This window comes from Ammospiza caudacuta, chromosome 7 (assembly GCF_027887145.1).
Source record: "Ammospiza caudacuta isolate bAmmCau1 chromosome 7, bAmmCau1.pri, whole genome shotgun sequence".
NCBI lineage: Eukaryota > Metazoa > Chordata > Aves > Passeriformes > Passerellidae > Ammospiza > Ammospiza caudacuta.
Genome location: NC_080599.1, coordinates 2,643,224 through 2,664,875, shown reverse-complemented (window position 1 = coordinate 2,664,875; position 21,652 = coordinate 2,643,224). Strand labels below are relative to the sequence as shown.

The following is a 21,652-nucleotide window of genomic DNA, read 5'->3' as shown; positions in this document are numbered from 1 at the left end:
TGTTAATTGCCTCATGTTTGTTTAGATGCTTTTAGAAAGTCTTACAAAATTCTTACAGTTCCATCTTTGTTGTAAAACAGAAAGTTGGAAGATACGCAGCACAGGATCCTCATGGACTCCTTGGAAGAGAGAACTGGAGGTGAGGATGGCACAAAAACCTTTCAGAGACTCAGTGTGGGAAGGAAAGTTCTTAAAAGTACTTAAAAGTATTCTTAAATCCATAAAATACCTTAAAACCTTGAGAACCTCAAAGTATTAATGAGCCCCCCTGTGTGTAAGTACAGAGCTCTCAAGGGACTCGTTAAAGCAGATAACTGGGGCCACGATTGCACAAACCTCTCACAGAGTCTGTATCCAAAGGGAAACACCAAGTACCTTAAAATAACTGAAGTACCTTGAAGCATTAATGAACCCCACTGAGTGTTGTTACTGAGAAAGCCTCTCCAGGGACTAATTACAGCAGATAATTGGAGGCCATGATGGCACAAGCCTCTCAGAGACTCCAACTCAAAAGCCAAACCCAAAGGCCTTTGAAAAATCTGCAGTCCCTGCAGGGAGAACTCAGGAGCCCCCAAGGGCCATTCCTGAGTAAGGCTCCCCAGGGACTCCTTCCAGCAGATCCTTGAGGCCACTGGGATGTGGGCTGGGGGGGAATTCTGAGGGCAGGACAAGGGGCTGACAGTGCCCAGCCTGGCTGGGGCTGTGCCAGGAGGCCCCAGGGCCTCAGGACAAGGTGCACAGACCCTGCTGCTGTGCTTCAGGGAAGCAAGACTTGGCTTCTCTTTGTCCCCACCTGTCAGCACTGCCTCCAGTTCTCTGCTCTGCCTGTATTGTTAATTGTCCCATGTTTGTTTGGATGCTTTTAGAAAGTCTTACAAAATTCTTTCAGTTCCATCTTTGTTGTAAAACAGAAGGGGGAAGATACCAACACAGGCTCCTCATGGGCACCTTGGACAACAGAACTGGAGGCCAGGATGGCACAAAAACCTCTCAGACACTCAATTTTGGAAGGAAATTCCTTAAAAGTACCTACAAGTATACTTAAATCCATAAAGTACATTAAAAACCTTGAGTATCTCAAAGTATTAATGAGCCCTTCTAAGTTTCAGTACAAAGCTCTCCAGGGACTCATTAAAGCAGATAATTGGGGCCATGATGGCACAAACCTTTCACACAGTGTGTATCAAAAGGGAAACACCAAGTACCTTAAAATAACTGAAGTACCCTGCAGTATTAATGAGCCCCACTGAGTGTTGTTACTGAGAAAGCCTCTCCAGGGAGTAATTACTGCAGAAAATTGGAGGCCATGATTGCACAAACCTCTCAGAGACTCCAAGGCAAAAGCCAAACCCAAAGTCCTTTGAAAAACTCTGTGAGCATGAAGGAGCCCCCAGGGCCATTCCTGAGCAAGGCTCCCCAGGGACTCCTTCCAGCAGATCCTTGAGGCCACTGGGATGTGGTCTAGGGGGGGATGCTGATGGCAGGACAAGGGGCTGACAGTGCCCAGCCTGGCTGGGGCTGTTCCAGGAGCCCCCAGGGCCTCAGGACAAGGTGTCTCCTCACAGCCCTTGGTGGCACAGACCCTGCTGCTGTGCCCCAGGGCACCAAGTCTTGGCTTCTCTTTGTCCCCACCTGCCATCACTGTCTCTAGTTCTCTGCTCTGCCTGGGGCCTGGGGCCACTTTCTCTGTCCTGTCCCTCAGTGGGACCCATTAAATGTCCAAGAAATTTTGGAGTTGGATTCTGACTTGGAGTTCTGGAGAGGTTTCCTCAGCTCCCTCTCAGGGACTGATGTTCAGGGCCTGAGCACAATGCCCCAGAGGCTCATTAAAGTCCTTGTGCTGTATCTGTGCTGCTGAGCTGGGCTGGGCTCCTGGCACAGAGGCAGCTCCTGGTAACCAAGAAGAGCTTCAAAAGCACATTTCTCTTGATGAGCAGCTCTTCTGGCAGCCCAGCAGGGCTGGGGCACTGCCTGCAGCCACCCTGGGCACAGCACAGAGGCACAGAGAGCTTCAATCAGTCAGGGCTGGGAAGGTGCTGAGAAGTGCCTGGGGCAGAATCAATGCCAGCCCTTGGCACAGGAACCTCTGGCTGCAGGACAATGCAGCTGCAGCTCCTGGAGTGATCTCCTAAAGCTGGAATATCCCAATGCCTACAGACTCTGTGAGTACATTCTCTGATTGTCTCTTGTGCAGAGCAGCCAGGAGTGCCCAGGGCTGTCCTGCAGATCAGGGTCCTGCAGCCCAGGGTGCTGTGCTGGGGCAGGGACTCTGCTGCCTGCCAGGGACAGCTCTCAGCCAGCCCTGGCAGCTGCTCCCAGCACTGGGGGACAAGATCTGGGTGGGAGGAGACAGCTGGTAAGGGTTGGAAGTGTTCTCCTTGTGGTGGTGAGGATGCTGCATTGTTCAGGTATGCTCCCAGCATGACATATACCTGCAGAACATTTCCAAGTGGATTATACAGGGAGCATAGCAAGGTAGGGGCTGTAGAAAAGGGAAAATCCTGCTTTTATATTCTACTGCCCTGGGTTGCCAGGATGGGAAATTGCAGATATATTAATCTCACAGTTCAGGTTGAGAAAGATAAATAATATTTATCTCATACTGGTTAATAAACCAGGCAGTGACAGAAATACCGTAGCGCCCCTCAAAGGCAGCATCAGTGTCTCTTTCCTCTGATGGTACCATCAGAGCCTGCAGAGCCAGAGCTGCCCCTTGGCAGTGCCAGAGCTGGGAGGGGTCTGCAGGGCAGAGCTGAGCCCCCAGAGCTGGGCTGGGCTCTGGCAGCACTGGCAGAGGGCACAGGGAAGCAGCACAGGGCACAGGGAAGCAGCTGCTGGCAGGGACAGCTCCAGGCAGCAGAGCCCTGGGCAGGCAGAGGGGGGAAAGTGCCCACAGGCTGTGCTGGGATATGTAAAGTCCTCTCCAAACCCAACTATTCCATGGTTACTTTTGTTACAGATCCCCATGCCAAGACACAGCAAATGTCCAACAGCAGCTCCATCAGCCACTTCCTCCTGCTGGCATTGGCAGACACACGGCAGCTGCAGCTCCTGCACTTCTGCCTCTTGCTGGGTATCTCCCTGGCTGCCATCCTGGGCAACAGCCTCATCATCAGCGCCGTAGCCTGCGGCCACCACCTGCACACACCCATGTTCTTCTTCTTGCTCAACCTGGCCCTCAGCGACCTGGGCTCCATCTGCAGCACTGTCCCCAAAGCCATGCACAATTCCCTCTGGGACACCAGGAACATCTCCTACTCAGGATGTGCTGCACAGCTCTTTTTCTTTGTGTTCTTCATCTCAGCACAGTTTTGCCTCCTGACCATCATGTGCTACGACCGCTACGTGTCCATCTGCAAACCCCTGCACTACGGGACCCTCCTGGGCAGCAGAGCTTGTGCCCACATGGCAGCAGCTGCCTGGGCCAGTGCCTTTCTCAATGCCCTCATGCACACGGCCAATACATTTTCCCTGCCCCTGTGCCATGGCAATGCCCTGGGCCAGTTCTTCTGTGAAATCCCACAGATCCTCAAGCTCTCCTGCTACAAATCCTACCTCAGGGAACTTGGGCTCATTGCATTTAGTTTCTGTTTGGTATTTGGTTGTTTTGTGTTCATTGTTTTCTCCTATGTGCAGATCTTCAGGGCTGTGCTGAGGATCCCCTCGAAGCAGGGACGGTACAAAGCTTTTTCCACCTGCCTCCCTCACTTGGCTGTTGTTTCCCTCTTTGTCAGCACTTCAGCATTTGCTTACCTGAAGCCCCCCTCCATGTCCTCCCCATCCCTGGATCTGGCAGTGTCAGTTCTGTACTCAGTGATGCCTCCAGCCCTGAACCCCCTCATCTACAGCCTGAGGAACCAGGAGCTCAAGGCTGCAGTGTGGACACTGATGACTGGATGGTTTCAGGAACATTTAACTGTTGGTCAATTTCTGCAAATCACTTGTAATAAAACTCATTTTTGATACTTCTTGTTGGTTTCATTTTGGAGATCTGTTTCCTTTGTTTTAATATTTTCATATGGTCAACAAAGTAAAGCCATTCCTTGTGCCATTTCTCATTTTGTTTCTCTCCACTTTCCCTGTGGCCACAGACTGTGTCAATGAGGGGCTGCACTGTTGGTGGCTTTAAATGAACTAAAGGATCTCCCAACAAAGTTTTCTGAAGAGATGCCCTTTTGTTGCCTTCTCTGGAGCTGCAGCAGCAATGTCTGTGTGCAGAGCTGGGGGCAGATCAGTGCTGGCCCAGCAGCTGTGCCCAGCAGCAGCAGCACTTGGTGTTGCCAGTGCTGCTGCCGTGGCCCTGCCCCACTGCCCTGGTGGCCCTGGTGTTGCTGCAGGGCCTGAGTGCTCTCGGGGCCGGGCACAGTCCTGGGGGTGGCAGTGCCGGGGCTGCAGCAGGGACAGGCCAAGTAATATAATTATTTCATAATATAAATAATTTGTAATATAAATAATTTTTGATAGGTCTTTTGGCTTTGTTCTTTTTTTCCCCTGTGTTTTAGTTTTTCAATATTGTCCATAAAATAAAAGCATTGTTTTTCCATGTCTCATTTTTTTTTCTCCACCTTCCCTCGAGCCACCGATTGTGTCAATGAGGAGCTGCTCTGTTGGTGGCTTTAATAGAACTAAAGGATCTCCCAGCAGAGTTTTCTGCAGAGATGCCCTTTTGTTGCCTTCTGTGGAGCTGCAGCAGCAATGTCTGTGTGCAGAGCTGGGGACAGATTAATGCTGAGTACAGCAGCCCTGCTCCTGCTGGCCGCACCATTCCTGATCCAGGCCAGGAGCCATTTGCCTTGTTGGCCACCTTGGCACACTGCTGCCTCATGTCCAGCTTGCTGTCCATCAGTCCCTGCAGGTCCCTTTCTGCCTGGCTGCTGTCCAGCCACTCTGTCCCCAGCCTGTAGAGCTGCAGGGGTTGTTGTGGCCAAAGTGCAGGACCCAGCACTTGGTCTTGTTCAACCTCACCTTGTTTGATTTGGGCCCTGGATCCAGCCTGTCCAGAGCCCTGTGCAGAGCCCTCCTACCCTCCAGCAGATCAACACTCACATCCAGCTTGGTGTAATCTGCAAAGATGTCCTTGGTTCCATGGGGCCCCTCATTGTCACAATGGCCTCTTGATTATCCCAGGCCCTGCACTGTAACACTGGTCTCCTTGGATCCATGAGACCATGCAGAGAAACAATGGTCTCCTTGGTTCCATGGCGGTCCAAAATGTGACAATGGACTCCTTGGTTCCATGGGGCTTCACAGTGTCACAATGTTCTCATTGGTGTTGCAATTTCACAGTGGCCCCTTGGTTCAATGGGGCCCCAGAGTGTCACAATGGTCCCATGGTCACATGAGGTCCCACGCTGTCACCATGGTCTCTGTGGTTCTACAACTCAGTGTCGCAATGGACTCCTTGTTTCCACGAGGCCACACAGTGTCACAACGTTCTTGCAGATTCCTTGAGGCTCCATCGTGTCACAGTGGCCCCTTGGTTGCATGAGGCCCTGCAGTGTCACAATGTCCCCTTGGTTCTGCTGGGCTTTGGAGTCCACCAATGCTCTCTTTGGTTTTGCAGTGTCAAAATGGTGAAACTCCTTGGCTACACAAGGCCCTGCAGTATCACAATGGTCTCTGTGGTTCCATGAGGACCCAGAGTGTCACAATGCACTCCCTGGTTCCATTTGGCCCTACAGCACCACAGTGGACCCCTGGTTCTGTGGGGCTGCACGGTGTCACCATGGTCCTATTAGTTCCACAAGGCCCTGCAGTGTCACAATGGCCCCAGTGTCCCCCAGTCATCACAGAATGACAGAATCAAATAGGCTGGAAAAGACCTTTGGGATCATTCAATCCAACCAATGCCATAATACTGCCTTGTCACCCAGACCATGCCACTAAGTGCCACTGGAGAGGGACAGTGACTCTGCCACCCCCTCCCCGGCCAGCCCATTCCAATGCCCACTCACCCTTTCTGTGAAGAACTTCTTATTGCCCAGCCTGAACCTCCCCAGGTGCAGCTTAAGGTTGTGTCTTCTTTACCTGCCCTCCAGCAGATCCACACTCACACCCAGCTTGGTGTCATCTGCAATTTGTGCACGGTGGACTCGATCCCCTCACCCAGATCATCAGTGAAGATATTAAACAGGACTGGGCCCAGCACAGATCCCTGGGGGACACCACCAGTGCCTGGATACCAGCTGGGTGCAGCACCATCCCCACCACTCTCTGGGCTCAGCCTCCAGCCAGCTCTTAAATCTCCCAGCGAGGACGGAACCTGCCCAAGCCGTGGGCTGCAGCTTTTCCAGGGAATGCTGTCAGAGATAGAGTCAAAGGCTCTGCTGGAGTCCAGATAGACACATCCACAGCCTTTCCTTCATCCACAGGTGGGTCAGCTGGTCATAAAAGGAGACCAGGTTGGTCAGGCAGGACCTGCCACCCCTAAATCCACTCTGGCTGGCTCTGATCCCTTGGCCATCCTGTGGGTGCCCTGGGATGACACTCAGGGTGATCTGTTCCATAACCTTGCCGGGCACCCAAGTCAGGCTGACAGTCCTGGAGTTGCCCAGATCCTCCTTCCAGCCCTGCTTGGGGATGGGCTCACATTGGCACCTCCAGTCCTCTGGGACCTCCCTGCTGAGCCAGGACTGACGCTAAATGATGGAGAGCAGCTTGGGGAACTCATCCACCGCTCCCTCATCCCCCTGGGATGGATCCCATCCAATCCCCATACCTGTGAGCATCTGAGTTGCTCAGCAGGTCACCAACTGCTTCCTCCTGGATTACAGGGGGGCTGTTCTGCTCCCTGTGCCCATTTACCAGCTCAGGAGAACACTTGTCCTGAGGACAACCTGTCCTAATATTGAAAATTGAGATAAACAAGGTGTTAAGTAGATCAGCCTTTACCTCATCTTTAGTTACTATCTTCTCCACTGTATGCAATAAAGAGTAGAGGTTCTCCTTATCCCATTGTTTGCTATTAATTTATTTATAGAAATATTTTCTATTATTTTTCACGGAAGTGTCCTACTTAAACTCTAATTTAGCTTTCACATCAAAACTTTTCTTTCTGCATGACCTTACGAAATCCTTAAACAATTCCTAGGTTGCCTGACTTTCTATCTAAAGGTGATGCTCACTCTTTTTTCCCCTGACTTCCCACAAAAGCTCCATGGGCAGCAGCCATGCCAGTCATTTTCCTTACCAGCTCATCTTTTGCCACACTGGGACAGGCAGCTCCTTCCCCCTTAAGATTACTTTCTTGAAATGTGCCCATCCTTCCTGGACCCCTTTGTTTTTAAGGGCTGTTTCTCTTAAAAAAATCATGACCTGATTTGGTACTCCCCAAATCTGCATCCTAAACAGGCCAAAGTCTGCCCTTCCTAATTCCAGTGTGGAAGTTTTGTTCCCGCCTCTCCTTCTTTCACAGAACTTGATTATTTCATGGTCACTGTGCCCCAGGCAGCCTCTGAGCTCCACATCTGCCACCAGCCCTTCTCTGTTTGTGAACAGCAGCAGACTGAGCTTTCCTTGGGAGCGGGAGTGTTACCAAAAATTCAGTAAACCAGAAAACTCCTTAACACCAATGTAGCATAAAGAAGCAGCATTCTTTATTCAGCTGGATGCACGGGGATAGCTTCTTCCAAAGCCATGCATGCTGAGTACAGGAAAGTTTCTGTTTATATTCTGTATCTTGCACACATATTCTTTGATTGTCCTGGACTAAACACACATATGATAATCATTTCCCCAAAATCATCCTCTCCCCTTTACCCATGTATTCTTCTGTCCTGGGGGTCTCTGGTGGTCCCTGGTGCTCATTAACCCCAATGTTCCAGTGGGCCTGGCTGAGCTGGCAGGACACTCAGGATGGTGAATTTCCAGTTCCCCTTCTCACACAATCGGCATTGTGTAGTTTCCACAGGCCTGGGGTTTTGGAGAACAAGCCCCAGGCGTCAGCTCACCTGGTGGAGACAATTGATCATCTGGTAACATGAGGTCACAGAGTGGGCTATGACATCACAGAGTGGGTTATGTGAGGTCATCAAAAATCCATTATAGACTGCCTCTGTGACATCACAGGACAGGTATCTGACATTCCAGAGCAGACTGACATAACAGAGTTGGTTGTGACATCACAGAGGGGCTGTGTGACATCCCAGCAGGCTGTGTCAGGTCACTGGGTTGGTCACTCTGCCCCAGCTCCCCCTCTCAGTTTCTCCCAACAAGTCCAATGCTGTTCATGCCCAGCAGGGTCCCCCGGGATCCCCCCGGCCCACCTGGAGCCACAGCCTCCACCAAAGGATGTTCCACAGGATCCACCCCAGAGCCTGACATGGGGACAAGGGGCCAGGGCTGTGTGACCAGGACATCAAGGATGGGGATTATCCAGGTCACTGGGGCCTGGTTTGGGTTCCCCAGGGCAGGAAAGATGTCTGGCAGCTGGAGCAGGGTCTGGGAAGGGCCTCCAAGGTGGGGCTGGAGCCCCTGGGCTGTGAGCAGAGGCTGATGGAGCTGGACTTGTCCAGCCCGGAGCAGGGAAGGCTGAGGGGCTCCTCATCCCAGCCTGGCAGTGCCAGCAAGGAGGGGATGGAGAACACAGAGCCAGGCTCTTCACCAGGGGGCCTGGTGGGAGAGAAAACCCAATTGGTGGAAGGAGAAAGAGGGTAGACCAGCCAGGACAGGAGGGCCCTGCCAGATGAGAAATGCTCCTTGGGCCTTGGCCTTAGCCAACAGCCCCTGGCCTCAGCTCCCCTGCAGCTCATCACAAACACTGTCTGCTCCAGGCACTGCTGCTGCCCAACCAGCCCCTGGTTTCTGTAGGAGCAGCCCTGGGAACTGTTTTTGTTCCCTCAGCGGCACAACATCCCTGTTCTCACACTGCCAAAGAAAGCTGCTGATGCCAAGTGCAGCCAGGATGAACCATTGCTGGGACTGAAGCCCCTCTCTTGGGGCCCCGCAAACAGCGCTCCAAAAGGAGCCCTTGGAGCTCTCCTGGCCCAGCCACTCCCTCTGAGTGGGGCCTCTCCCAGGTGGGAACTCTCCCGTTTGCTGCACTCGGGGATCCTGAACAACGACGGAGCCTGGGCCGATCCCCCCACTCCTCCAGGCTCAACCCTTCACCCGCTGGGGGGATGCCAAAGGACCCACAGTGAGCATTTCCTGCCCTCAGGGGAATTGCTCACAGGTGCCTTGCACCGACACTTTGTGTGCACACAGGACTGCCTGTGCTGGGGAAATGTGGCAGAAATGCTGCTCTCTGAGGGGTTTGAGTGCCTTGGATAGCTGAGTCTGTCAGGCCTGTAAGTGAAGTTTAAGCCACGAAGTCTAAGCTAACTGAAATGTTTCTAAGAATTGTTTTTTTTCCTAAGTCATTAAGTTTAATATTAGGTCTAAGGTAAGATGGCTATTGTTATGTGATATTCCACTGTTAAATCATGAAATCATAGGATATAAGTGAGGTTAAATACTGTTAAGTGCTGTTCTTTTGCTAAATTATGAAGTTGAAGGTATCAGTTAAGGTTAAGATATAAGTCAAGTCCTGTAAATTTGAACTCTGTTCAGCTCTTTGGCCATATTCCTTTTATCCTTGCCCTCAATGTCCTTGTGTCACACACACACACAGGGACAGTTCTCAGTTCATTTCGGATTTGATTGCCTGGATTTGGTTTGGTTTTGTTGTTCCTTTGTTTCCTTGGTGTGCCTGAAGTGTCCAGTCAGGAGCAGAGTGACTCTTGCCAAGGAACTTTGTGCTGCTGTCCCTTAATATTCAATCTGGTTTTGGCTGATCCCTTGCCAGGGGTTTTTCAGCGCTCTCAAGGCCTCGTTCGTAACAGGGTGAAGGAGCCCTGGCCCAGGCTCTGGCCCTGGGGGACATGGGGACACTGCCAGGGGGTCCCTGTCCCCCTGTGCCACCCCCATGGCCCCGGCCCCCCGTCCCCGTGTCAGGCTCTTGGGTCAATCTCGTGGAACATCCTCTGGGGGAGGCTGCGGGGCCGGGGGGACCTGGGGGGACAGGGGACCCCGCTGTGCACGGGCAGGGTTGGACTGCTCTGGGGGAGCTGTGAGGGGGCTGGGGCAGAGTGACCTCCCCAGTGCCTTCACACAATCCCTGTGATGTCACACAGCCATCTGTGATGTCACACAGCCCCTCTGATGTCACATAGCCACATGTGATGTCACACAGCACCCTTGTGATATCACAGAGCCAACTCTGGGATGTTAGCCTGGAATGTCAGGCAGTTGCACTGTGATGTCACAAAAGACTCTGTCATGTCAGAAAGCCACAATGTGATGTCAGAATCTGGTCTGTGATGTCACAGCCTGCTCTATGATGTTACACAGCCACCCAGCGATGTCACAACCCATTCTCTCATGTCACAGAGCCACCCTCTATGATGGCAGGATCTCCTCTATGGCCACACACCCTACTCTATGATGTCACAGAAGCTGTGTGACAGCACAACTCCCTCAGTGATGTCACAAAACCCTCTCTGTGATGTCATTCTGTTATGAGTAGAGAAGTTTCCCATTTTATTAAAAGGTTGCCGAGTTCACAGGTTGGGCCAGTTGCTGCCAGGGTGGAGTTCTAACTGTTTGTTGTTGTAATCACCTGTTGTTAATAGTTTTTTTTTTAACTACCTGTTGTTGATGGTTGGGAATTCCCCTTTTTGTCAAGTGGCACCCTGCTGCTTCCTGGAGGATGGCACCCGGGATGGTGAAGAGGAGGGGTGTCCTGGGTTGACTATATGATGCTTTTATCCCCAGTCGTCTCATTCTGTTTATGTTGAATAATAATAAGTTTTGTACCTTTAAGAGTGTTCCAGAGAGTGAAGGGGGGGAGAGAAGAAGCGCGCAGTTTGTTTTCAGACACTGCACTCACTTCTCCACATTCCTGCTCCTTGACTTTGTTGTCTGCGGACAGACAGCGGGATAGAGCTCTTCTTTTGCTTTTTAGTTAGTGTTAGCTAGCTGAGGCAAAGAGGTTCCCTGGACTGTTTTTTTTTTTCCTTTTTCTTTGGACCTCTTGAAACTGCTCTGGCCTGAACACCCAGGAGAGCACCAGCAGCTTCACCTGTGGCCCACCGGGCCGGGCCTGGCCTGCGACAATTCCAGCACCGGAGGGACTGATCAGAGACTGAGTGAGCTGTTGCTTGAACCCGGGGTTTTCTCAGTTTGTCATCTCTTTTAGAGTGGCAAGGGGTCTCATTGTTTGATATTGTTTTGGTCTTACTGTTTAATAAACAATACGTTTTTTTCCACCTTTCTCCAAGGAGGTATTTTTTCCTCCTGGACCAGTTGGGGGGAGGGGCCAATTGGATCTGCTTTTCCCACCAGAGCTCTTTTGGGGGATTCTTCCCCAAAGTTGCTCTAAACCTGGACAAGGGGATAATCAAGTTGCCATGCAAACGACATCAGGGTTAGCATGCAAATGAGAAATTATTGGTCATTGGTTCTAAGTAATACAATTCCCTTCATTCATTCATTAATATCCATTAGCTATTTATTTATTCCTCTTAATGGTAACTAGTAATATTTGAGTGATTTTGTCATCTTTTTTATCATGTTTTTCTCAGAAAGGGTCAAGGGAGGCACTTTGGGGTCCCTGGTGACATTTCTGGGGATCATTTGGGACAGTTTTGAGTCTGGGGAGAGAATTCAGAGAGAACTTGAGGGTCTGGAGGACACCTGGGGGAGCCGGGTGGGCACTTGGTGGGGCTCTCAGGGATTCTGAGGGACAGTTCTTGGTCGGAGCAGCACTTGGGGGTCCAGGGTGGCCGTTGGAGGACAGGGAGGGGAATTTGGGGCCCTTCGGGGTCCGGGCGGGCCCTTGGGGGGCTCTGACGGGGATCTCTGGGGCGCGGGGGTGATGGCAGTTGTAAGCGCGGGTCTAATGCAGTTTAACGGGGCCGCGCAGCATCACGGGAGTTCGAGACGCAGCTGCAATGGCTCTCAATGGAAGCGCGGGGCATGACGGGAGATGAAGTCCCGGCTGGAACAGTGCTGGACATACGCCGCAGAGCATGATGGGAGCCGTAGTCCCGGAAGTGGCTCCAACGCTTTGTTAGGGGTCCGGGAAGGCTCTTCGGGGAGACTCCTGCGTCTGAGCCGCGACTTGAGATCCTCGGGGGAACGTAAAGGTTTGAGAGAAGTTGTGAGGAGTTCGAGGACCTCTAACAAGGCTCTTTAGGGTGCGGGGCAAGGCAGTACTTTTAGGCACAGGACTTGTCATGAGGGGCTCTGCGGGGAAGGAGAGGAGATGAATTCCCAGAAGTGGCTGTATCGGGCATCTGTGGGGTCGGGAGCACTGAGGGGATCTAGGGACACTTTTCGGAGGTCCTGAAAGGCACTGAGGGGGCACTGAGGAATCCTGGAGGGTCTGGAGTATACTTAAGGGACAAAGGGGAGGCGGATCCTGGATGTTCTGTGGAGCGCGGGGCATGACGGGCGTTGTAGTCTCGGCTCCAATGGGGCTCAATTGGGCCGCGGAGCATGACGGGAGTTGTGGCTACCGTAGGCACCGGCCCCGAGTCTCCGATCTCTGGCGCTGATTGGCTTCGGGTGGTGATGGGCAGGAGTCTCGGCAATTGGGATGTGGCAAACGCGGGAACAGCCCATTAAACTTCTTCCCTCCCTCCAAGTACAGCCCAGTCTCTCCCAGTATACCTGAGTTTATTCCCAGTCCCTTCCAGTTTCCCCCCAGTGTCATGCACAGGATGCCCCACTGTCCCCAGTCTTCCCCGCAATGGCCCCAGTGTCCTCAGTTTGCACCTGTATCCCCTAGTATCACTCGCAGTATGTCCCAGTCCTCCCCAGTGTCACTCCCAGTGTGTCCCGGTGTCTCCCACAGCGCTCCCAGTGTTCCCCAGTATGTCCCAGTCCTCCCCAGTGTTTCCAAGGACAGTTTCATTTCTCACGGTGGCCGTGGCAGCCAAACCCAGCAGTGGGGTCAGTGCAGTGCCCATGGCCACAGCCCCTTGCAGGGGCCCAGTGCAGCTTGGGCTGATGATCCACCCTCACAGCTGGCCCAGGGCAGCTCTGCAGTGCCTTTGGTGGCACCTGGGGCTGGCACACACCTGAGCACTGTGTCTGTTTGCACTGGGGAAACTCAGGAGTTTCAGATTGCTTCAAAAAGCCCCCAAAAGTGAAAACCCCACTTAGGCTGGGTGCAGCCAGCTCTGCAAGCACAGCAGGGCCCAGGGCAGTGAGGACAGACAGGATGGGGCTGGGCAATGTGGAGCAAGGTTGTCCACACTGGGTCAGAGCTCCAAGCACAGCTCCTGTGAGCAGGCCAGAGCTGCTGAGGAGAGACCCTGGGTCAATATCAATCACAGAATGCTGCAACCACCTCTGCTCTAAAGAGAAATTTAATAAAAGACACCCTTTAAAATAGGAATGTATATTTTATTACTGCTCTCTGAAATCATTCTCCATAACTGGACTAGGAAAAGTTAAATCACCCTCTCAGGGCTTTGCTGTTGTTTACATCAGACTCAGTCCTTGAGAGTGTCTTGAAAAAACTTCTCAAGAACTCAAAGGTAAATTTAGACTCCAAATTTTCTTGATGTTTTAATGGCTCCCACTGAGGGACACGACTGCCTGCCTCTGCCTGCCCACACACAGGCTCCTGCTGGGGGACATGCTGCACCACAGCCCTGCCCTGGCAGGGAAATTCCTTTCTGTTTGTGTTCTGTCTGGCTCTCCCTATCTGCCCTTTGCATTAATTATTTCTCCCTCTGTCTGTTTTCTTTTATGCCAAAAGGATCCACCATCTCTGAAACCTCCCTTCAATCCCTCCCAGGTCTCCTCTGCTGTCCTCAGTCTCCACTCCACTGAGCACAGAGCTGATTTGTCCCTGTACATGAATTTGCCATTTCAGAGGGTGTCATTTATTCAGGCCTGAGCTCTAGTGAGGGATAACTCCCAACTTCACATGGACATGTAATTCTACCAGCGTGTTGCTTCTATACAGTCACTAAATGTGAATTAAAATTTATCCATTTCCATAAAACCCACCCCAAGTTCCCAGATTCAGTCCTTGTTTTCTCTATCCCTGCACCCTTGAGCTAGATGTCTTCATCTTCTCTTCCAACCATCCTTGCTGGGAAAGCAGCCCCTGCATGCCTTGTTCCTGCGCTGAAAGTTCACAGGCAGGGTAAAAATGGAATGAACCCTTTTGGTATCACCCCCAGGCTCTGTGTGGGCAGGCAGAGGCAGGCAGGAGGCAGAGCTGTCAGCAAAGGAAGGGCCCAGCCAGGTGGGGCAGCCGGGGGATGCCGACAGCCTGCAGGGACAGAGGCACAGGGCAGGGACACCGTGGGACAGCCTGGGCTGCACAGGGCACAGGGATGGGCAGCAGCTGCCAGACAGCCCTGCCAGAGCCAACTTGGGCAGCACTTTGGCCATGGCTGCTGGGCCTGGGCCTGAGGCAGCAGCAGGAGACAAGTGACCCTTGCAGGGCCGGGGCCTCATTGCCTCCTTGTCCCTGCTCAGCAGCCTGGCAGGGGCCACCCCATGCTCCTGTCCCTGGCATTGCACATGCCCACATGCCAGTGCCCATCCCGGGAAGAGCCCTGAGCAAGGAGGGAGGGACAGGATCTGCCTGGCCAGGCCCTGGGGCTCAGGTCTTGGCCCTTTGCGTTCCTCAAACACATCCAGGTGTGCTCAGCACCAGAGACACCTTGGCCTTGCTTGTCTTCAGCTGTCATCACTGCCTCCAGTGTTCTGCTCTAACTGGAACCTGGGGACATTTTTCCAGTCGTGTCTCTCAGTGGGACCCATTAAAAGTTCAAGAAAATTTGGAGTCTAAATTTAACTTTGTGTTCTTGAGAAGTTTTTTCAAAACACTCTCAAGGACTGAGTCTGAAGTAAACAACAGCAAAGCCCTGAGAGGGTCATTAAAGTGTTCCTAGTCCAGTCATGGAGAAAGATTTCAAAGAGCAGTAATAAAATACACATTCCTATTTTAAAGGGTGTCTTTTATTAAATTTCTCTTTAGAGCAGAGGTGATTGCAGCATTCTGTGATTGACATTGAGCCAGGGTCTCTCCTCAGCAGCTCTGGCCTGCTCACAGAAGCTGTGCTTGGAGCTCTGACCCAGTGTGGACAACCTTGCTCCACATTGCCCAGCCCCATCCTGTCTGTCCTCACTGCCCTGGGCCCTGCTGTGCTTGCAGAGCTGGCTGCACCCAGCCTGAGAGGGGTTTTCCCTTTTTGTACTTTTTGCAGCAATATCAAACCGCTGAGTTTCCCCAGTGCAAACAGACACAGTGCTCAGGTGTGTGCCAGCCCCAGGTGCCACCAAAGGCACTGCAGAGCTGCCCTGGGCCAGCTGTGAGGGTGGATCATCAGCCCAAGCTGCACTGGGCCCCTGCAAGGGGCTGTGGCCATGGGCACTGCACTGACCCCACTGCTGGGTTTGGCTGCCACGGCCACCGTGAGAAAGGAAACTGTCCTTGGAAGCACTGGGGATGACTGGGACATACTGGGGAAAACTGGGAACCCTGTGGGAGACACTGGGACACACTGAGAGTGACACTGGGGCAAACTGGGACATACTGGAGACACTGGGGCCATTGCGGGGAAGACTGGGGACACTGGGGCATCCTGTGGATGACACTGGAGGGAACTGGAAGGGACTGGGAATAAACTCAGGGTTATTGGGAGGGACGGGGCTGCACTGGGAGGGACTGGAGGGGCACTGAGATTGTACTGGCCTTTACTTGGGATGAACTGAGCTGTACTGGGGTTGTACTGGTCTGTACTTGGGATGAACTGGGCTGTAATGGGAGGGACTGGACAGGTTGAAGGGGCCGTTCCCGCCTTTGCCACATCCCATTTGCCGAGACTCCCGCCCGTCATCTCTCGAAGCCAATCAGCGCCAGAGATAGGAGACTCGGGGACGGTGCCTATGGTAGCCACAACTCCCGTCATGCTCCGCGGCCCAATTGAGCCCCATTGGAGCCGGGACTACAACGCCCGTCATGCCCTGCGCTCCACAGAACATCCAGGATCCGCCGCCTCTTTGTCCCTTAAGTATCCCCCAGACCCTCCAGGATCCCTCAGTGCCCCCTCAGCGCCCATTCGGGACCCCCAAAAAAGCCTCCTCGGATCCCGTCAGTGTTCCCGACCCCACAGATGCCCGATACAGCCACTTCTGGGAATTCATCTCCTCTCCACCCACGCGGCCCGAGCCCCTCAGAACACAGTCCTGCGCCTAAAACTCCTGCCGTGCCCCGCACCCTAAAGAGCCTTGTTAGAGGTCCTCGAACTCCTCGCAAGTTCTTTTGAACCGCTTACGTTTCCCCCAGGATCTCAAGTCGCGGCTCGGACGCAGGAGTCTCCCCGAAGAGCCTTCCCGGACCCCTAACAAAGCATTGGAGCCACTTCCGGGACTACGGCTCCCATCATGCTCTGCGGGGTATGTCCAGCCCTGTTCCAGCCGGGACTTCATCTCCCGTCATGCCCCGCGCCCCACTGAGAGCCATTGCAGCTGCGTCTGAACTCCCGTGATGCTCCGCGGCCCTGTTTAACCGTATTAGACCGTCGCCTACAACTCCCATCAACCCTTGCGCCCCAGAGATCCCAGTCAGAGCCCCCCAAGGGCCCACCCGGACCCTGAAGGGCCCCAAATTCCCCTCCCTGACCTCCAAGGGCCACCCTGGATCCCCGGGTGCTGCTCTGGACCCCGAACTGTCCCTCAGAATCCCTGAGTGCACCTCCAAGTACCCACCTGGCTCCTGCAAGTGTCCCCCAGACCCTCAAGTTCTCTCTGAATTCCCTCCCAGACCCTGAACTGCCCCAAATGATCCCCAGAAATGTCTCCATGGACCCCAAAGTGGCCTTTTTTACTCTGTCTGTGAAAATGATAAAAAAGATGACAAAAGGATTTAAAATGGTTGTAATTAGCATAAAGAAGAAATCGAGAGCCGCACAGGACAGTGAATTAATGAAGGTGGTATGTTTGTCCAATTATCCCATCATTAAAAAAAACCAAACAATATTAAAAGTAGTAACAATTTTAATGAAATAATTAAGATGAAAAATATAAAATTGGATACAATATAATTCGATTAAAATAAGGGATAACTTGGTTCCAAAATTAGCGCATAAGCAAAAACTACCGCGGGCTATGGAGGGCAGGGTTCAATGACCTTTGCCACTTCATGTACAAGCTTGCCAAGTAAAAGTAACCCCTATATGTCATGTGTCAATGCCATCTCCTCCTATTTTCGGTTCGTCACTTTTCTGTCTCCGCCTTCATTACCACCTTTACCACGCTTGTGCCACCACTCGGTTTGGTGGTCGCACAAGTCTTTGGGGGTCGTCACTGATGAAGGCCCTGTAGTCTTCTTCGTTGTCCTTTAATTCACCTTTGGGTTACACATGCGCACCAAGCCAGTACAATGTAAGCCAAGACTAACATATCACTGTGTTTACATATCAAAGCAATAAGTCCCTTATAATTAGCATTTTCTTGGACCCAACCAGGTTCTTGGTCATTTTTAGCAACTGTATCTTCAGCTTCTTTCCTGTGGTCCTTGAGAACATCTGCTGAGAAGGGGGGGTGGGTGGAACCCCTCCTTTCCCTCTCTTCTTTGGCATTACAACTTTTAACTATTACTGTTTTATTATTCTCAAATATTAATTATTGTATCAATATTGATTACTGTTTCAATTTCTATCAGCACGAATCATACCTATTTATCACAAAGGGAATCATGTTACTTAGAACCAGTGACCAATAAATTTTTTGCTTTCTAAAATGGTATGGGTTTTTTATTAAAAACATTCAAATTTGGTAATACAAATTTAGAATAATAATACTATAAATAAGAAAAATAATTATAATTTTATTAATTCAGTTAATTTTCTTTTAAGGGGAGATGAATAATTATTTTTATGTTTTGCAATGTCAGTCTGTAAGAGACGGTCCAAAGATCCCTCATCGGCCTCACAGCCGCTGTCAAGGACGGAGATTAAAGCTCTCCCCAAGGACTGACACTGAGACCCTTCAAATTCTAACCCAGGAGTGCTGGCCTGACCAGAGCTGGATGTCTGCCATGGGAAGCAGGAGGTTTCCCATAGGAACCAGTCCTGAAACAACGGGCCCCACTCACTGCTGGCACCGATTTGTGCTGTTCAGAACTGGACTGTCTGTACCTGTTCCCAATGGATTTATTCTCCACTGTTCCCTCCATGTGCCATCCTGGTCCCCTCCTGGCAGTAGATAATAAAAGAGCCCTGAGTTAACCAAAGGCTTTGAGACTCTCCCCGATATGACCAGACGGATCTATTGGCTGGACCACAAAGATTTAATCTCTCTGTTGGCAGCTATTTCCCCCCCCTTTTCTCTGTCTCTCTATCCTTTATCCCAATTCTAATCCTTGTGCTGCATCTGCTGTGGGCACTCAATAAAAGGTGTATTTGTTTTGGTTAATACTGAAAGTCCCCTGCTGTGTGTCTTTGCACCCTGAGATCAGTGAAACGAACCATTGTGACCCCCCTTGTACCAGGGGATGGTGACACGGCCTGATGGGGTTGCTGCCCACCGCATGTGAACGTGATCTTCTTGGTGGGGACTGCACTGGCTCATCTGCTCTTGCTTTCTGGTCTGCCTATCCCAGAATTACCTTTGCTCCCTGCTTTTCTTATATTGTGGTTCTCTGTAGTTCCTTCAATAGTCAGCCCTTCTTAAGTTCTCTCTTGGAATAGGGGATCATCACCTCCCCATCATAGTGAGTGCATTCGAATGCACTTGAATGCATTTTGCCTGCATTCCAAATATGGTCCCTGTTTTCAATTTACTGGGGAATCTCTGTTTGTATTTTCTGCCTCTGTCGAGGCTGGGATTGAAGGTACTTGAGATGATATTTGTTGTTCAGATTCAGGTGGTTTTTGTTTCTTATCAGTGACACAGCCTCACAACCATGAGTTCTGCAGCCTTTCATCTAAGGCACAGAATGTCTCCCGGTCTCTTGTTACAAGGCCTGGATGCTACCAAGGAGACCATGGTGATACTGGGGATCCAAGGAGACCATGGTGACACCATGGACACTCATGGAACCATGGGCATTGTGACACAGCAGGGCTTCATGGAACCAAGGAGTCAGTTGTGACACTGAAGAACTTCAGGGAACCAAGAGTCTCTTGTGACACAGGGGGTACTCATGAAGCCATGGAGACCATTTTGAAACTTCAAGGCCTGATGGAACCAAAGGGTCACTCTGTCACTTCTGAGCCTTGGAAGCAAAGAGACCACAGTGACACAGTGGGGCTCTGTGGAAGCAAGGGGCCGTGGTGACAGTGTGGAGTGTCATTGAACCAACTGTCCACGGTGACACTGCAGGGCCTGATGGAATCATGGACACCATTGTGACACTACAGGGTGTCATGGAAGCAAGGGGCCATTGTCACACTGTGGGGCCTCTTGGGATCCAAGGGCACTTGGAATACCATGGAAATTATGGCAAGTGTGGCACCATGAAACCAAGGAGACCATTGTGACCCTACAGGACCCCATGGAACTAAGGATTCATGGAACAGTGCAGGACACATGGAACTGAGAGGCCATTGTGAAGCTGAAGGACCAAAAGAGCCCATTGTGACACTGTGGGCCCCCATGGATCCAAAGGTCCATTTTGACATTGCAGGGCCTCATGGAATCCTGGAGACCACTGTGAAACTTTGGGGCCTTGTTGAATGAAGTGGCCCTGCAGGGCCTGATGGAACCAATGAGACCCCATAGAACCAAGGGTCCATTGTGACCCTGTGGTACCAAGGTGTTGTGGCTTGACCCAGGCCAAATGCCAGGCATCCATGGGGGCTGCTCACTCACTCCCCTCTGCAGCTGGACAAAGAGAATTTAATAAAGGGTTCATGGGTTGAGATAAGGATTGGGCAAGATCACTCATCAAATACTGTCCTGGGAAAAACAGGCTTAGCTTAGAGATGTGAAATTCATTTATTGCTAACAAAATCAGAGCAAGGAAAGGGGAAATAAAATAAGCCCCTCACCTCCCTCCTTACTGCTCTACCTCCCACCCCAGCAGTGCAGGGAGACAGGGAATGGGGGTTATGGTCAGTTCATCACCCATGGCTTCTGGCCCTGCTCAGGGAGAGGAGTGGTTCCCCTGCTGCACTGTGGGTCCCTCCCAAGGGAGACAGTTCTGCAGGAGCTTCTCCCATGTGAGTCCATTTCAGGGGCAGCAGCCCTCTGCAAACTGCTGCAGTGTGAGTCCATGCCAGAGACAACAGTCCTTCCCAAACTGCTGCAGCATGGGTCACTCTTCCAGGGGGTGCATTCCTCCAGGAACAGGCTGCTCCAGCCTGGGAGCAGGGCCCCTCTCTCCATGGCTCTCCTGCAAGGTGCCTGGGTCTCCAGTGCCTGGAGCACCTCCTGCCTCTCCTTCTGCACCGACCTGGATGTCTGCAGAGTTGTTCTTCTCACATGTTCTCCCTCTGCTCTCCTCTGACTGGAGTTAAAACTGCGCCACAATCTCTATTTTGATTTCTTTTTCAATCTGTTATCGCAGAGGCATTGCCACCATTTGTAACTGTCCCAGCCTTTGCCAGCAGCAGGTCCATCTTTGAAGCCACCAGGAATTGGTTGTGCCAGACATGGTGGAAGCTTCCAGCAGCTTCTCACAGGAGCCATCCCTGTGCCCCCTTGTGAAATACAAAGCTGTGTTTCATGTCAGGTACATACAGGCAACGTTTGTATTTGTGATTGTGGTATGTGTGGAAACTGACCATGGGACAGTTATAAAGACGAATTCTAACAATTACTGAGGAAAGTAAAGCATGGAAGAAGGCCTTTGAACCTATCTTTTGTTCATAATTAACCTTTATAAGTCTTAAGTTGATTTAGGAGCATTTGAATTAAAGTTTTAAGGATGTTACTCTTTGACATTAACTTTCTTCTTGTAGCTAAGCCTGAAAGAGTTTTGCAATAATAACCTTTTGAAGTATAATTTTAGAATATTGCTTGTAGTAAGGATCTTTGAAACTATAGCTTTATAATATATATAAAGGAAACATGCTTATCTCATGCCTTAACAAAACAGTGAAAAGCAGCTTAAGAAAGGAAGATGAACATCAACTCAAGATTTATAGTTTTGACCAAGGGAAGCTCGACATCATTGTTATGAGATTTATAGTCTCTGCAATAAAAGGTGGATCCACATCTGGAATCTGGACCACACCATCTGGGAGACTTCTTCCTTCTTTCAGAAACCGAACCACCACCATATGGGGACACTCCTTTCTGGGATATATCTTGATAAAAACTAATTCACAATAGGTATAGAATTGGGATGTAAAAATTTGGAATAGAAACTGCTGATGAGTAAAAATTCGGAATTGGAACTGCTGAGAAAGCTGATGCGTACCCCTATAAATACCTGTGAGCCTCAACTATCGGTGTGCAGTTGGAGAGAAAACTTCCCCCACTGTACCCAGTGCTGTATTGCTCATAATTTAGCATATTAATTAATAAATTAATTTCTGCTTGAATATTGGCCTAGTCAAGCTTCTTATTTATAACACAGTGCCCAGAGGATGCTTGAGGGGTCCCTGTACCTCATGCCCTGGGAATGCTTCGGAGCGGCTGGAGGGGTTGTTCCTGTCCCTGTCAGCCCAGGCCATTCCCCAGGGGGTCTCCATCATTT

General features: G+C 51.2%; 1 protein-coding gene across 1 annotated transcript; it reads left to right on the top strand.

Annotated features, from left to right (window-relative positions):
* The first annotated feature begins 2,967 nt into the window (after window positions 1-2,967).
* On the top strand, window positions 2,968-3,963 carry LOC131560162 (olfactory receptor 14J1-like). The gene has a single exon (XM_058808824.1). It carries the CDS (start codon window positions 2,983-2,985, stop codon window positions 3,961-3,963), a length of 981 nt encoding a protein of 326 aa, XP_058664807.1. The 5' UTR covers window positions 2,968-2,982.
* Window positions 3,964-21,652: the final 17,689 nt, after the last annotated feature.